A 16,080-nucleotide genomic window follows, 5' to 3' on the forward strand; every position below is an offset into this window, starting at 1 on the left:
CTGTATGGCAAGTGTGAGGTCCTGAGTTCAATCCTTGGTACTAAAAAAAAAAAAAAAAAAAAAAAAAATGAAGAGGAACAGCAAGTATAAAGGTCCTGCCTGGTAGAATCAACAATCTCTTCAATCTCCACCAATGTTTATCATCTGAGAATGACACTGAGTTCGTGGGATGTGGTTTGGTAGGAGTGGATGGTTGGATAGGAATGCTACTCTATAATGCTTAGGAAAAGGTCTAACAACAAATAATTTAAGGAATTGTTCTGCCCAAGATACCCACTAAATGTTTTTGCTGGAAATTAATGCATTTTTGTTTTGCTTTCAAATTGCCTTCAATGAATAAAACAGTATATAAAAGGTTTATGATAAAAACATACAACAAATTTGTATTTTATATAACTGTAGTTTATCCTCTCTAAATATACATATATACGCACATATTTACATATATTATGTATATGTGTATGTAATATATGATACGCATGCTTAGGATTGAACACAGGACTCTGTAAACGCTTACCACTGAGCTACACTCTCAGCCCAGCTATGTACTTTCAGCCTCATCACTCCCTCCATCATGCTTGCTCATAACATATCATATATGACATGGACTTGGTTTCAGTTCAAGAATTCAGGTGACATTTATTCCATGATTGATTTCTCTGCCTCAGACTGCATACAAACCCCTTAGATGGGAAGTGTCATACTTTGGCCATCAAATCACCTTATAATCAGCTCATTCTAATGTGGTAACATTACACGTTCCCCGCTTTCTCTGACAATTCACTTTAAGGCGAACTCAAAAGAGAAAATGTTTTCCCCAACATTCCCGGTTGCTCGCTCTTCTGCACTTTCCAAAAGTATACCTATCAGATATAGCATAACGTTTTTCTTTTTCACTCGATCCTACCCATTGATCATTGTATCCTATCGCCTAGTACCTGCCTGGTGCTTGGCAGATATCCAATGATTTTATAGAGGATGAAGAATGACTGATCTCCAAATGAAGCATATTCAAAATTTCACTACAAAAAGCAGCGACGCTAGAAGATACCTGCGTAAGTTGAGTGAAGGTAGGAAACAGGTTTGGGGGAGGCTGCTAGACAGATAGACGTCTACTTGACGACTTTTCCAAGTATATGCTAAGAAGCTCCCACTTGAGTGTTTTAGATGTAACACTGTCCATAAGTAGGTAAGGTCAACATCTGTTGACCCTTTCAACCCTAAGACGCCTGAACACACCCCCTTTCCCAATAGGGGAGCCCTCACTTACAGAGCCCAAGTACCCTAGGTGAGGCTCTCACCTTCCCATTGGTGGGAGGCTCCTGGATGTAGATGTTGCTCATCCTGGTCAGTGGTCTGGACGCTACTTCTAATTCCCCAATACGAGGACGGCCGGTCACTAAAGCTGTCCACTTCTCAGTAGACGACTCTGGAAGTTGATAGTCGGTGAAAGCTTCACTCGGATATCGCTCAAAACAAGAACACCAAGCACTACCGGGTACAAAAGCTAGCGCCTCACGGACGCCGCCATGTTGCTCCCGGACCCGAACACCGCTAACCGTGAGAATGGGGATTCCTGTATACTCCAAGGAACGAGAAAATATTATAAAGTTCTTGTAACTTAATGTAACTTGCAATGTAAACTGCAACAATATTAAAAGGAACGTTCCATAAGTCTTAGTGCTGTTTACTTCCGGCGTCTGCAGCTCGTACTCACCCCCCGAAACTGGCACAAATAGTTCAGACCATGTGTATCTTCAAAGGACTCTCCTGGAAACTGCATCCGCCCGACCCTTGGTTCCGTTGTCCCTCGATGTATACGGGCCTGCCCCTAAGGGCGCAAAGCTGCTGAGGCGCTGGTGGCGGAGACCTCGTTGTGCGTCGCCTTCGCGGCCGGCGGGAAGCAAACATATTTTCGAAAGCTCAGGGCTCCAGCGATCCCCGTTACCAGCGCAATGGCAGTCCCAGGTGAAAACTAACAGCGGGGACCCGGAGTCCGAGCTTGGAAGCGAGCGGATAGGGTAGTGGAGGACGCGGTGGGGCAGGGAGTAGCGCCCGAGGGGACTAAGGCGGAGGCTTAAAATTAACCGCTTTGGTTGGTTTCCATGAAAAAGTTATACACCACCAGAGTGAAGGAAAGAAATTATTCCTCCCGTCCCCAGTCGAGTTCCAGCTGCGCAGGATTGCGGAGGAAGTGTGTAACAGGAGGGAGACAGGAGCAGCGGGCCGGAGCTGTGGCCTAAGGGAGCGAGCGGCCGGGAAATCCGAGCTCGACTTAGATAAAGCTTAAACGTAAAATTTGAGGCCAGGACATTCGGAGTACCCAGAGGCCCAGAGGCGTTGTCTGTATTGAAAGTCGCGGGGACCAGCCGTGCCTCTGCAGTTAGCTTCTGGCTCCTGGCTTTGCGAGTGGCTGGAGGCCGGTACCTTCCCCCGTCTGGGCCTCAGTTTCCTTATCGGTAAAAGGAGCTTTGTTGAACTATGTCTGATGTCCCTTCTAGCTCTCAAATTCTGTGTCGCTCGGCTGTGGAACCTAAAAACGGCCCACCCTCCAACATAAATACTGCAGAAATGTCCTTGTCCGCGACCCGCGGCTTACTGGAAGTTCTAGTAAGGGCAGACACCTCCTTGAATCCTTATTGCCACGAGGTGATCCGCAGAACTGTGGGAGATATTTTGAGAAATATACCATCCCCAAATTTGGAGATTCACCGTGCAATGTATTATAGAAAAGATTCTGACAAGTACTATACTATGTTTCACAATCTCCAGCTTTGCTTAAAACTGCCCGGCCCAGTACTGTTTGACCAGGTTCTTTGTTCTGTGGCAGCCTTGTTTTGAACCTTTTTCTACAGACAGCTGTCATGGGAAGACTGTTTTTCTATCAACTGCAGTTTGAAGAGGAGCGCATTTGGAGCTGTAGGAGAGGAAATGTGTGTGTGTGATAAAGAAGTGCCCACTGAATGCCAGACGGTGCACTAAGTAGGCACTGGGAACACAAGGTCGACACCAGCTGTTCTTCACAAGGAACTTGTGAATTAACAGGGGAGAGAAAAACCTTTACAGAAAGTGAGAATGGCTATGGCAGGGAAAATACAAGGCCTGGGAAACACAAATAACAATGTATAGGGAGGGGCCAGAGGGACTTTTGAGAAGGTGTGGCATTGAGGATGGGACCTAAAACATTGTGGGGAGGATGGAGTGGAGGAGGGAAGAGATTGCAGTTGGAGGGACTGGATGTGTAAAGGAAGAGCAAAAGAAAGATGTTTGTTGTGGATGGTACTCAGCAGACAATTGGTCAAAAAGTGAGAAATTAAAGAGACAGTAACAGTAGCTAATATTTACTATTTACCATATTTTGTATGTCTCAGAGACTGTCAGATCTTAGTTTGGAGGCGGTCAGCAGAGAGGAGTAATTCTGGAGGGTTGTGATGAATTCTAGAGAAGCTCTGGTCTCATAAGGAAAGGGGAGAAGTAGATGGGTTGGAGACACATTTTTGATAGTAGAATCACTGGGAACTGACTCTTGATTCAAGGGGAGGGAGGGTAAAAGGGGAAATTGGATGTACTTAGATTTCACTTGTAGGAAATTGAGTGAGGCTAATTACTGATAAGACAGTCACCTCATAAGCAGTAGGGGGATAATGATGACTTCAGTTTGGAGTTTGTGTTGTGTTTAGTCAGAATGGGAATGAAAATATCTAACAGTAAGCAGTCATTGTCAGCTTAGGGAAGAAGTTAGAACTGAAGACATTTTATGAGGTGTCATCAAAAAATATGTGAATGTTTATTTACATTTTTAAAAAGATAGAGTAAAAGACACATACCATTTTCTAAAGCAGTTCTGGACATTTTATGAGGTGTCATCAAAAAATATGTGAATGTTTACATTTTTAAAAAGATATACTAAAAGACACATGCCACTTTCTAAAGCAGTTCTGGAAATCTCTGTCACACAGTGCCAGATCCAGTGAATGAAGTGGATGGAGATGCGCCATAGCAGGAACCTGCCTTTCTGTTGGATGCCACTTGGAAGCCATATTTTTGATCAGAGCTCCCAAGGACACAAAAGAGGACTTCCAGAACTGCTTTAGGAAGTGGCAGAAAAGGTGGGATAAGTGTGTTAGGAGCAAGTGGGAGTATTTTGAAAAGGATTAATGGTATCTTCTACTGTAAAAATTGTTTTAATTTAAATATTCACTGTATATTTTTACCTCAGCTTGTGAACTGAGGCCATCAGGAGTGGAGGGTGTGGAGAGTGAAGGGAAGGCCTATGACTGAAGCCTGGTGAATAGCAACCTCTAAGGGCCAGCAGAGAAAGACAAGACAAGCCGGCACAGTAGATTGCCTTGGCGTCCTGATAAGCTGCTAGTCAGCATCATACGGCCTGCATCCAAAATGGACCCATACAATAGTCCCAGCACTCAGGAGATTGAGGCCAAGGGATCACTCAAGTTTACTCAGTGTCACTGATTCTTTCATCACTGAAACAAACTTCTTTTTTTTCCAGTATTGGGGTTGAACCTAGGACTTTCACACTGAGCTGTATCCCCCGCTCTTTTTTCGTTTTGAGACAAGGTCTCACTAAGTTTCCCTGGTAGGACTGGAACTTGGAATCCTGTGTCAGTCTCCCAAAGTACCGGATTACTGATATGTGCCACCAGGCTCAGCTTTTGAGCAAGGTTTTTGAGCAACTGTGTGGTATGGGCACTCTAAGGACACAGTGGCATTACTATGCTCTCATAAAACTTTGTAGGCTAGGTAAAGAAAATGTGCCGCTTAAAAACCACAAAGGTGATTTTTAAATGTCCTATTTGAAATTCCCTTAAACTTAGACAAGTGTTATAGATATATTAACCTTCTTTCAATTCAAAATAATTCCTCAAAGTATAATAATCTTAAATTGTGCCATTAAGCTAGATGGCAGGATACAAATAAACTGGTTAAACCTATTGAAAGTAGAGATAGATAATAGATGTGATGGGTGCCATACAAAAGTACAATGTAAGCACGGTTGGCGAATACAGGTATGGAAAATGTTAAGATAATTTCTTGGATGATCGATCCAGACAGTGTGTTAAGGAAAATAGGCGCCATTGAAGTCTTTTGAGGTGATCATCAAGGAAGACAAGTATTATGTTAGGCTCCTTTATTTTAGGTATAATGGATTCAGCCTGGCATTTCTTAGGGTAGTTCTCCTAGTGATTATTACAAGGTATGATTCTAAAGTAATGAGGCTTTTTCTATAAACCTCACATAAAAACCAGCCTTGTCTCTTTTATGATCACATACCTCAGCTTTTTCCATAGCATTGTATGTTAGCTTAAAGCATTATGTAGGTAACAATGAAATTTTGTAGACTTTTAGAAAAATCTTAGAATCTTAGTTATTAGAGAAATGACATTTGAGTGCAGTTTGCAGTGAAGTATGCTTTCTTTGGAAAATTGCTTTTCCACTCAGTTTTGAAATTAGCTCATTTGTTGAAATCATGTCAGTAACCCTCTATTCTCTATGAAGAGTTGGCTTGGCACAAGTAGCAGTTATGTGGTTGGCATAATTCTTTTGTTGGTTTTTTCTTCAGTGACGTTTATACAGTCAAGTTAGGGACTTGTCAGATCATTCCAGTTTGGCATATAAAAGTGATTAACACTCATATACACATTACTGTTGCATCTCAGTAGTAGAAAAATTCTAAATTACACTATATCCCATTGCTTTTCACTCCTAAACTATAGGTTATTTTTTTTCTCCCTAGTTCATGCTACCCACTGCTGCTGAAATAATTTTCCTAAATCATCTGTCTGATCCTGTCTTTCTTGGGAGACAGGAATTTAGTCTTAAACTCATATCTGTGAATTCTGTAATTCTCTTCACTTAACCTTGCTGAGGTTCAGTTTTCTTGTGTCCATGATGAAGAGGTTGAATTTTTAAATTTCTAGATGTTTTAAAGCCAAAGCCCTCCATCTCTGCAGGAGTGAAACACAGGCTGCACTCCTGAGCATGACTGAATCACTTACTCTTTCTGTTCCTTCCCATGCATTCTCGTATTTAGCAAAAGTGTGAACTAACCAACAATTCTCTGACATTTCACATATTTTCCCTCCTGTGTGCCTGTGTTAATACTGTTTCTCCTTCATTATCCATGCTGTCTTTCCCAATGTTTTAACTGAAAGTGGTTGTTTTGTTTTGATTTTGTTTTTTTGCGACAGCATCTCTGCAGCCCACACTGGCCTCTAACTCATGGCAATCCTTCTGCCTCTACCTCCCCAGGGTTGGGCTTATAGGCGTCTGCAAAATCCACCATGCCTGGATTTTAGCTGAAAGTCTTTCCTGGCTCTTTTTCATGCTTATTAACAGAACCACGTGTCTTTTATGACATGTGGCACATTCTTTTATGTGTTGACCACTTTGGTGCATTGTCCTAAATGATCTAGTGTAGCATAGCTTCCTTTACTACTCCTTCCGTAATACGTTCACTGAGGTATTTGATTTTATTCATTTTTATGGTTTTTCTAACATGCAGTGCAGAGTTATGCCTAAAAGAGATAAATATATATAGGAATGATCATTAGAATTGCTGCTGAGCAAAATGTAATATTGAACAGACTTATCTAGATAGTAGAAAAGTGATCTTGATTCTGCTTCATTAAATAACAAATTAAACCCTTTTCTTATTTTAAACAGATAATACCTGTAGTTTTTTCCTTCATAGATAATTTTGTGAGGCAAGCAGAAGACGGAGTCTTATGCATTTACTCAACTGTTAACTCTTCCATAGCAATAGTTTAAACAGCTCTTTGATGGTTTTACTTTTGTCTCACTTTTGAGGGTCAAATGATTATGAAGACAATTGTAACTAAATGTTAAAACATCTGCTTTTTCAAAATATTTGCATCAAGGAATTTATGTAGCCTATTTTTTAAATACACAAAAAAATCTAATTTCTTCTGTTCTTCCTACTTTGCCTTTGTACAATATTTGGGATTCCAAAGAAAGAAGTATACCTATAAATTATTATAAATCATAGGAAATTTCAGATACTTGGAATTTTACTTTGCCTTCAACATCGATAGGATATATACGTATTATACAAACATTAGCACCTATATGGTATAAGGTCTGGCCACAGTTTAAAGTTTAAAAACTCAAGAAATTGATGTTCTTCTGTGTAACGATCCCCAAATTAAGTTAATTAAAACCATAATGGAATAACCATATGTAAAACTTGTTATGAAACAAAAGGAATCTAGTCCATCCTAATTGAATTTAATCAAATTAAAAGTGAAAAGCATGTGTCTTGTGACTGAGATGACTGCAATTTCTAATTTCTACAAAGAAAATTTAGTTACATAGGCTGCTTACTTTTAAATTTAAATGATTATAGAAAATACTTTAATCTAGAGAAAACTTCGGCAATTATCTTCAAAATCCAAAATAGGCCATAATTAAAATATAATATTAAGTTCTTAGCATCTCTGTTAAAATTCCTAGTCATTAAATTATTGACTTTGAAAGCATAGATGATGTAAAATTCCAAAGAACTGAATTTAGGTCAAATATGATGAGATTCCTACAGGGACAATTGCAACCTGAGACAATTCTCAGAGACTCTCCTTGCCCTTCTTTCAGTTTTTTAAATTCCTCTTTGTCTCTTCTTTTTGATTTTCTGTGATCCTTCTCTTTGCCTCTTTTGCCCTACCATTCCTTTTTTCTTTGTAATCCTTCTGTGCTACTTTACATGTGTTTAAAAAATGCACACCAAAAAATGTAGAGTTTGAAGAATTTTGACATATATGTACATTATGTGCCAGAGAACATATGATAAACCTTAAAAGAAAGGAATAAAAAAGGATAATTGAAATTAAAATAAATTTCCTTTCTGTTATACAAATGACAGTGTATCCTAAGTACTTTTGTACATCTTGCACTTCACTTTTTATCATGTATCTTAAAGATCGCCACAGATCATTAAAAAACATCCTTATACTTTTGTACCATAATTTATTTTGTCAGTGCCATATTGATATTTAAATTATTTACACTATTTTATGATTACAAACAATGCTGTCATGAGTAACTTTGTACATAAGTTAGTATACATTTATGTAAGTAAGTTGGATTAATTTCCAGATGTGGAATTGCTGAATTAAAGCAGTGTGTACATTTAGTTTCAACAGGTTATAACAGCTTGCGTTTTCAGCTATGGTACCGTACTACTTTACATTCCTACCAGCACTGTTGGAGGAGTACGCCTCCCCAACACTGTCTTTAACCTTTCTAATCTTTGCTACTCTGATAAGTGAAAATGGAATCCCGGTATAGTTTTTAATGTGCAATTCAATTACTGTAAATAAAACTGAGCATCTTTCCATATGTTTCTGTCATTTCTGTTTGCTTGTCTGTGAACTTTTTTGTTCAGATCTTTTGCCCATTTTTTTCTCCTACTAGCTATTGATCTTAGTGATTTCATGGGTTTTACCCAGTAGAAATAATTGTGTTTTGTTGATCTTGTGAATTGCAAATATTTTTTCATAGGTATTCAAGTGCCTTTTGAGTTTGTTTTTGGTGGATTTGCCGTTCAGGTTTTTTTTTCCCCTATGGTCAAACTTAATGTTTTTCTTGAAAGGCATTTAGACTGAAGGTAATGATTAGAAAGAAAAACTTTCAGGGGCACAGACATTTTACTCTGAACAACTTTACTGAACTTCATAATGGATAGAAGAAAGAACCATGTCTTAGTTACTTTATTGTTGTGGGACAAAATACCCAACACTCAAAGGAGGAAAGGTTTATTTTGGCTCATAGTTTGTAGATGTTTCAGTCCATAATTGGCTGGTTATGGGGCAGGTTGGCATGGCAGAGGGGCATCAGAGAGGAGAAACAGTTCATGGTGGGCAGAAGGTAGCAAAGCAACAAAGTAGTGAAGAACAAGTCCGAGTGACCTTAGCAGCTTCTTTCTGCCCCTTTTATATTCTATCTAGGCTACTGGCCTTTGGGTGAGTGCTGTACCAGTCAGTGGACTGATATAGTAATCTCACACCCATAATCCCAAAATCACACACTCAAGATCCAGCCACTCTGAAAAAGCCCACTTATGACTGCATTAGCTTTGGGGGACATCTGGACATCAGCCATAGTAATCCATATAAGAGCCTAAATTGGGGAAATGAATACTCTAGCAGACTATGAACCTCATAGTATAGCCTTGCTATTCAGTTTGTCATAGATTTTTGAGTACACTTGTATTAGTTAGTGTTCTTGTCCCAAACCACAGAAAAGTACTGGTTAATTTAGGCAAGAAGGGAAGATACTAGGGAATTTACTCAACCTAAGCAAGGATTACAAGAATGTTCAGAAAATAGAACAAGTAGGGGCTGGGGATTTAGCTCAGCGGCAAAGCACCTGCCTGGCAAGCGCAAGGTTGTGAGTTCGATTCCTAGTACTGGAAGAAAAACAACAACAAAAGAAGAAAGTAGAACAAGTCAAGAGAACTCATACCCAAGATCCTGCATGAACCTAGACTTGGTCAGAACTGCTGCTATAAGTTACATCGGTGCCTCTGGAAACTGGATCCCAAAAGCAAAATGCTTTGCCCCCATTTCATTATGTTACCTGTTTCAGATCCATGGTGTTATCTCTCTTGGATTCTGAGTCATAGATAGAAGCTATCCATTGGCCAGGCAGTCATGAAAATTGAAGACAAATGAAATTGAAATCTTAATTTCACCAAAAGCTAGTTGATAGGAAGTTATTGTATTTGGAATTCTTAATTTTTATTTCCTTTTCATGTACAGGTCTCAACTTTGTTAAAGAAGATAACCTGCCCGGAAACAGTTTCATTTTTTGTTCATTCTGAAAACATTAAATACTTGAGTGATGAACTTTAGCTGTGCTTTTTGTCATTAGTGGGTTCAATTCTAATACATGTTGAGATGAGATTATTTTACATCTGTCCATTACATTTTTAGTCTGTTAGAGGAATGGTACTAGTGCATTTAGCAGCTTTATTCAGCATCTGTAGTTTCTACGGAAACAGACAGCATTGACCCAAAGTCTCTGAGCTTTATTTTTCTTCAAATGTGTAGTTATTTTCATAATATAATCCAATTTTATTTCACAGTGGCATATGCATTCTTACCCTAGCAATAAAAATCACAGAATTTGTGGACGAAACCAGGATGGGCTGCAGTCCTCAGCAAATTCATCTTTGATGCATTTAATAAATAGGAACCTAGAAATTAAAAGCAATAGCCCACTTTTACACATTTATTGGTTAAAAAAATACACAGATACTATAGTAAATATGGCACTTGACCTTTAAAAAGACCTGAAGTGTGTTTAGAAGTAGACTTCAAAAGACCTGCAGCTTGAGTTATTATGAAAGGGTAGGAGGGGAGTGTTGATGTGAAGCTGATGTAAGGTTGTAACACCAGATGTGGATACTAAGGTGAACTGAGGTTGCTGGAGGTGTTTTGAAAATGTGCCTGTATGTTTTGTATATGTCTGGGTAACTCATATCAGCTGGATCCAATTTTCTGCCGTTTTCTTGGATGAAAGTCACATACTCCATTGTTCTCTAATGTCAGTTACATTAAGACCATATTTGCATTTTTAAAACAAGCATTATAGGAGAAGTATGTTTGCTAGAACAACTCAAGTATATTTAAGAGAAAATTTAGGACTAAGAAATAATATTTTAACTTATCATTGAAAATTGGCTTTAAATTATTTGTCATTTAAAATTAGCATTTCATATTTGTACTACATGTGTTTTAATGTATTATTACAGATGATATTTCCATTTGAAGGGTTCAGGAGTTGGATGTCCATTAAGGAAATGGAATATTATTGTAATGGGGCTTTCATTGGTTGATTGAGACTACTATTGGAAGTTAAAAGTTTACTTTTATCTGTGTACACATACAATGGGATATCATTTATTCATAAAAAGAAATGCAGTTTTGATTCATGTCATAATGTAGTTGATACTTGAAAATATTTTACTAGGAACAATAAGCCATACTCAAGAGGACAAACTTTGTATTATTTCTCCATATCTGGGGCATATTCTTAGAGACAAGTTACCAGGGGCTAGAAAGACGAGGGAATATGCATTTACTTAGTGGGTACAGTTAGTGTTTGGGTTGAGGAAAATCTCTTAGAAATGGACAATGGTACAGCACTGTCAGTGTAGTTAGTGCTATTAGTTATATGCTTAAAAATGACTAAATGGTAATGTAAGATAGAAAAATCAGTTTTATTTCATCTCTGATATTTTTTCCTAATTACCTACATACTGTGGAATACACATGCTACTGTAAATATTTGTAAAGACTTATTAGAATACACAGAAAATTTATTTTCTCATCAAAATTTAGTGTTGAATTTGGATTTTTCTTACAGTATGTAGCAATTACAGTGAACATTCTGGAATTCTGTCAGTTCCTTTAAGAAAGAATTGTCAGGGCTGGGGATTTAGCTCAGTAGCACAGGGCCTGCCTGGGAAGCGCAAGGTCGTGAGTTTGATTCCTAGTACCGGAAAAAAAACAAAACACAAAGAATTGTCTTCCTTCTGTGGAAGGCAAAAAAACATTCAAGTTTTACCCTGAAATTTCTTCCTCAGTGTTGTAGAAATCCTGAAATGTTTAAGTTCTTCACTGTAATGCATCATTTCTACTGAATTACCAAAAAAAAATGTGAAGTAAATGTCAAATAATTTTAGTAAATTAGCTTTGAGTAAATTAAATTTTAAGTCATAATAACTGAGTAGTGTTACTAAAGTAAGTTGTAGATAATTTTTGTTTTTTCTTTTCAAGAAATTTTCTTAAAGTGTTCAAATGGGGAGGGGAACAAAGAGGGGAAGGGGAAAGGAAAGAAGGGACAAGAAAAAAAGAATAGAAGGAAAAGATGGAAATAAAGCTTTAGTAAATAAGGAGAGGAAGAGTGGTTGAAGGGAGGGGAGAGAATGGGAAACAAGAAACAAGGTACAAATTCTCTGATGAATGTGATCATTATGTATATATCTAAAAGGTACCAATAAAGTAAAAAGTTGAAAAAAATTTTCTTAGTTTTTGCATACGCTGAAGTTATATTTTTATAAATATATATTTCCTAAAATGTTATCCAATTATATTTCAGGTTGCAACAAGGACAATGTCAGAGCAGGCTGTAAAAAATGTGGCTACCGTAAGTATGCAAAAAAGCAACATTCTATACATTGCTCTTACTGGAAACACTGCCTTTTGAGAAATTGCCTTATAATCCTGTTCTTAGAGGTCCTATGTGTAGTCATTTAGGCCTAAGCTACAATATGCAGCTGATTCAGAAATTCTCATAAGCATGAAATATTTCATTTTCTTTTAGGTAAACCCAGTCACAGATAATGTATCTGATGACTAGCATAGATATCACAAAGTAGAAATAGTAGTAGGAAATAAGAGTTTGGAGAAATTATATTTAACTGTGCATGGAGAAAGTGTGTGTGTGTGTTTTATTTCTTGTTTTCCTGGATACTAAATGAAGAGGTCAAGGTGTTCAAAAGTATTTTTGAAGATTTTTTTTTGTTTCTTGAATTTACTTATCCCTTTGTATAAGAGTTTGTATTAGTTACTTTGTCACTAAGACATAATACCTGATACCTACAAAAAGAAAAAGACAAAGATGTCTACTATCACCACTCCTAGTGAGTATAATTGTGGAAACACTAGCCAGAGCAAGTAGACAAGAGAAAGAAATAAAAGGAAGAAGGACAGGAACAGAAAAGTTATCATTATTTGCAAATGACATTATTTGCAAAAAACCCCAAATGCTCCACCAAAATACTTGTAAATTTTATAACCAAATTCAGTTGCATAGTTGGATACAAAGTCAACACTGAAAAATCAGTAGTATTCCTGTATGCAACAACAGGAGAGAGAAATTAGGGAAATCACAGCCTTTATAATAGCATCCAAAAAATGAAATATTTAGGAATCAGTGTAACAAGGGAAGTAAAAGCTCTATACATTGAAAATTATAGTACTCTGAAAAAGTACTATAATCAGGGAGGATATCAGAAAATGGAAAGATATCCCTTGCTCATGGATAGGGAAAACCAACATAGTTAAAATGGCCCTATTCCCCAAACTATTACACAGATTTAATGCAATTCCAATCGTGGTACCATTAGCATACCTCACAGAATTAGAGAAAACATTCCTAAAAGTCATATGGAAACAGAAGGGACATAGAATAGCAAAAGTAATTCTGAGTAACAAAGACAAGTTGGGGCATCACAATCCCTGCCCTGAAATTTTACTACAAAGCTACTGTGATAAAATCAACATGGCAATAGCTAAAAAACAGACCTGAGGATCAGTGGAACAGATTAGAAGATGCAGACACAACTACAAACACACATAGCCACCTTATCTCTGACAAAGGAGCCAAACAAGTTCCCTGGAAAAGAGATAATCTGTGTAATAAACAGTGCTGGAAAAACTGGCTTTCCACATGCTGAAAACTAAAACTAGACCCATGCACTAAAGTCAAAACGGATCAAAGATCTCATGTTAAAACAGAAACACTAAATCTATTGGAAGAGAAAATAGGTAGAAATCTTAAAGACATAGGAGTAGGCAGAGACTTTATGAACAAAACCCAGACCACATGGGAAATACAACAAAGATCAACAAATGGGGTCTCACCTTATTAAAAAGCTTTTGCACATCAAAAGAAATCATCAGCAGAGTGGAAAGACAACCCACAAAGTGGAAATGAAATTATAGCTGGTTGTCCCTCAGATGAAGAACTTGTATCTAGAACATATAAAGGAATGAAAAAAATCAGGCCTCCAGAATTCAAAGACCCAATCCAAAATGGGCATCTGAGATGAATACAAACTTCTCAGATGAAGAAATATAAACAACAAGTAAATACATGAAAAAGTGTTCAACATCACTGGTCATTTGAGAGATACAAATTAAAACAACACTGAGATTGTCTCTCACCCCAGAAAGAATGGCTATCGTCAAGAAATCAATACAAAATGTATTAATTAGTATTACTGTCCTACTAGCCTGTTTTGAAACTCTATGTAATAAATACAAAATGTATTAATTAGTATTACTCTCCTACTAGCCTGTTTTGAAACTCTGTTTTATTAACATTTTTATTTTTTTCCTCTTTTAAAAAAAAGTTACTTCTCTATAGTGGTTAGAGATGAAGGTCTTCTCCATTTACATGTCTTTGTGATAGAAACTACTTTTAAGAATTAGTTTATCTTTTATAAAGGGGCTAGAATCTTCGTATTATTTGTATTGAGAGAAGAGAAAGGCAGATATGACCATTTAAAATGGTTTTAATGCCCCAAAATATGGGTAATCTTCAGTTAATTACAAGAGTATTGTCTCTCTTTCGTTATGCAAGTAGTGCTATAAATTGTACATGTTCAAGAATTTTAATGCTTGATTGAAAAACATTTTATTGTCTGGCGTTTGTTTTGTTTGGTTTTTTGGTTTTTTTGACACAGGGTCTCACTATGTAGTGCAAGCTGGCCTTGAACTCACTGTGATCCTTCTGCCTCAGCCTCCCAAGTGCTGGGATTACAGTGAGTGCCACCATGTCTGGCTTTGTCTATATATTTTAATACTGTGTATATTATAAAAAGTTTCATGTTAAAGATAAATGTATTATTAAGTAACACAGATCTAGTAACACAGATCTCTCTTTTTCACAACAGAATTTCCTCCACAACATACTTCATAAAAGAAATTTATAGAAAAGGATTATGTCTATAGAGAGTTTATTAGAATTTTTCTGAAGTTGGCAACTTACAAAAATACTTAAGAACTACAAGAACACTTTTTCTATAGATTGTCTCAGGTAATTATGATAGTTCTCAGAAAAATCTGATTAAAAAGTTCAGTACTGTATACTCAGTGGTTGAACTTTTGATCCCAGCAGCAAGAAATTAGATACTTAAATACCTTCAAGATTTTATTTAACTTCCAAATGCTAACTATTGACACGGAGTCCTTACCTTTTCTTTGCCTGTGGGTCTGCTTATTGGTGCTACCTGGTGTGTGTGTGTCTGTGTGTCTGTGTGTCTGTGTCTGTGTATGTCTGTGTGTGTACCCGACCCATATTCAAATACATTTTCTACTTTTTATAACTTGTTTCTTCAGAGACAAATTTAGCTACTTATGAAGAAACCTGAGTGCAGAATTCTGCCGCTACTTCTACAGCAGAAATCTGTGGAGGTAGTTTTTGTTTGACAGTCATGAGGGGTGGGAGCATGAGGGTGGAGCACTGTCACACTTAGCGTGTGGAGCTCAGTGATTATAAGCACCTTACAACATGCTGAGCGTGTCCTGTACTAGGGGAGAATTTTTGGGCCCAAAATGCCAATGACACCCTCTTTGAGAAAATACCCTTTTCTCATTGATTTAGAGTTGTGCCCTATCTGTATAGTTTTCTTGTCAATGCCTAATTTGACAACTGCTTTATAAAAATAGTTCATTGAAATCAAGTCTTTCCATAAGTATTGCTTTTGTTACATAAAAACCATCATTTTTCTATATTATTTTATTGCTCTAAATGATATTTAATTGAACAAATTTTAGAATAATCAGCAGCAGACCCTTGATAAGTAAAATATCAACTGCAGTGAGCTGAGGGAAAAGTGACTCAAAGATCTATTCAGGAAAAGCTTAAATGTGCAGCATCATATAAGCCACAGAAGCAAAGATTTTCAAAATGGAAGGGAAAGTGTCAGATACAGTTTGTAAGAAATGAGCTGAAAAATGTTTATTGGGTTTGGTAAGTAGGATGCTTTTCTAAGTAAGTTCAGTGTCAGTAGAATTATAAGTCTTGAAACAAACTGTAGATTCTGACCTAATAAGCAGGGTAAAGTAGAAAAAGTCAATATAGTCTCCATTTTAAAGAAATTTACATGAGAATGGTAGGAAACGTATTTAGTAATACTTACAATAGAATGTGGGGTCAATGTATGACTTTATTTTTAAGCTATAAGATATTTATATAGATGGAGAGGACACTGAAAGACATAATTATAAATACCAGACACAGGAGAAGATTAAG

General features: G+C 37.1%; 2 protein-coding genes across 3 annotated transcripts in view; one reads left to right on the forward strand and one right to left on the reverse strand.

Annotated features, from left to right (window-relative positions):
- Cwc27 (CWC27 spliceosome-associated protein homolog) overlaps positions 1-1,680 on the reverse strand; it is a 197,952-nt gene extending 196,272 nt beyond the window's left edge. For both annotated transcript variants that reach the window (XM_005392634.1, XM_013518444.1), the window contains exon 1: positions 1,302-1,680. In XM_005392634.1, coding sequence (XP_005392691.1) covers positions 1,302-1,343 — 42 coding nt within the window. In that variant the 5' untranslated portion in view covers positions 1,344-1,680. The remainder of the gene's footprint in view (positions 1-1,301) is intronic.
- Positions 1,681-1,794: 114 nt separating this feature from the next.
- Positions 1,795-16,080, forward strand: part of Srek1ip1 (SREK1-interacting protein 1) — a 36,773-nt gene continuing 22,487 nt past the window's right edge. Inside the window, exons 1-2 of the mRNA XM_005392633.2 lie at positions 1,795-1,968; positions 12,139-12,186. Of these exons, the coding sequence (XP_005392690.1) occupies positions 1,956-1,968; positions 12,139-12,186 (61 nt within the window). The 5' untranslated portion in view covers positions 1,795-1,955. The remainder of the gene's footprint in view (positions 1,969-12,138; positions 12,187-16,080) is intronic.

This window comes from Chinchilla lanigera, unplaced genomic scaffold (assembly GCF_000276665.1).
Source record: "Chinchilla lanigera isolate Chin_1 unplaced genomic scaffold, ChiLan1.0 scaffold00045, whole genome shotgun sequence".
Classification (NCBI taxonomy): Eukaryota; Metazoa; Chordata; class Mammalia; order Rodentia; family Chinchillidae; genus Chinchilla; species Chinchilla lanigera.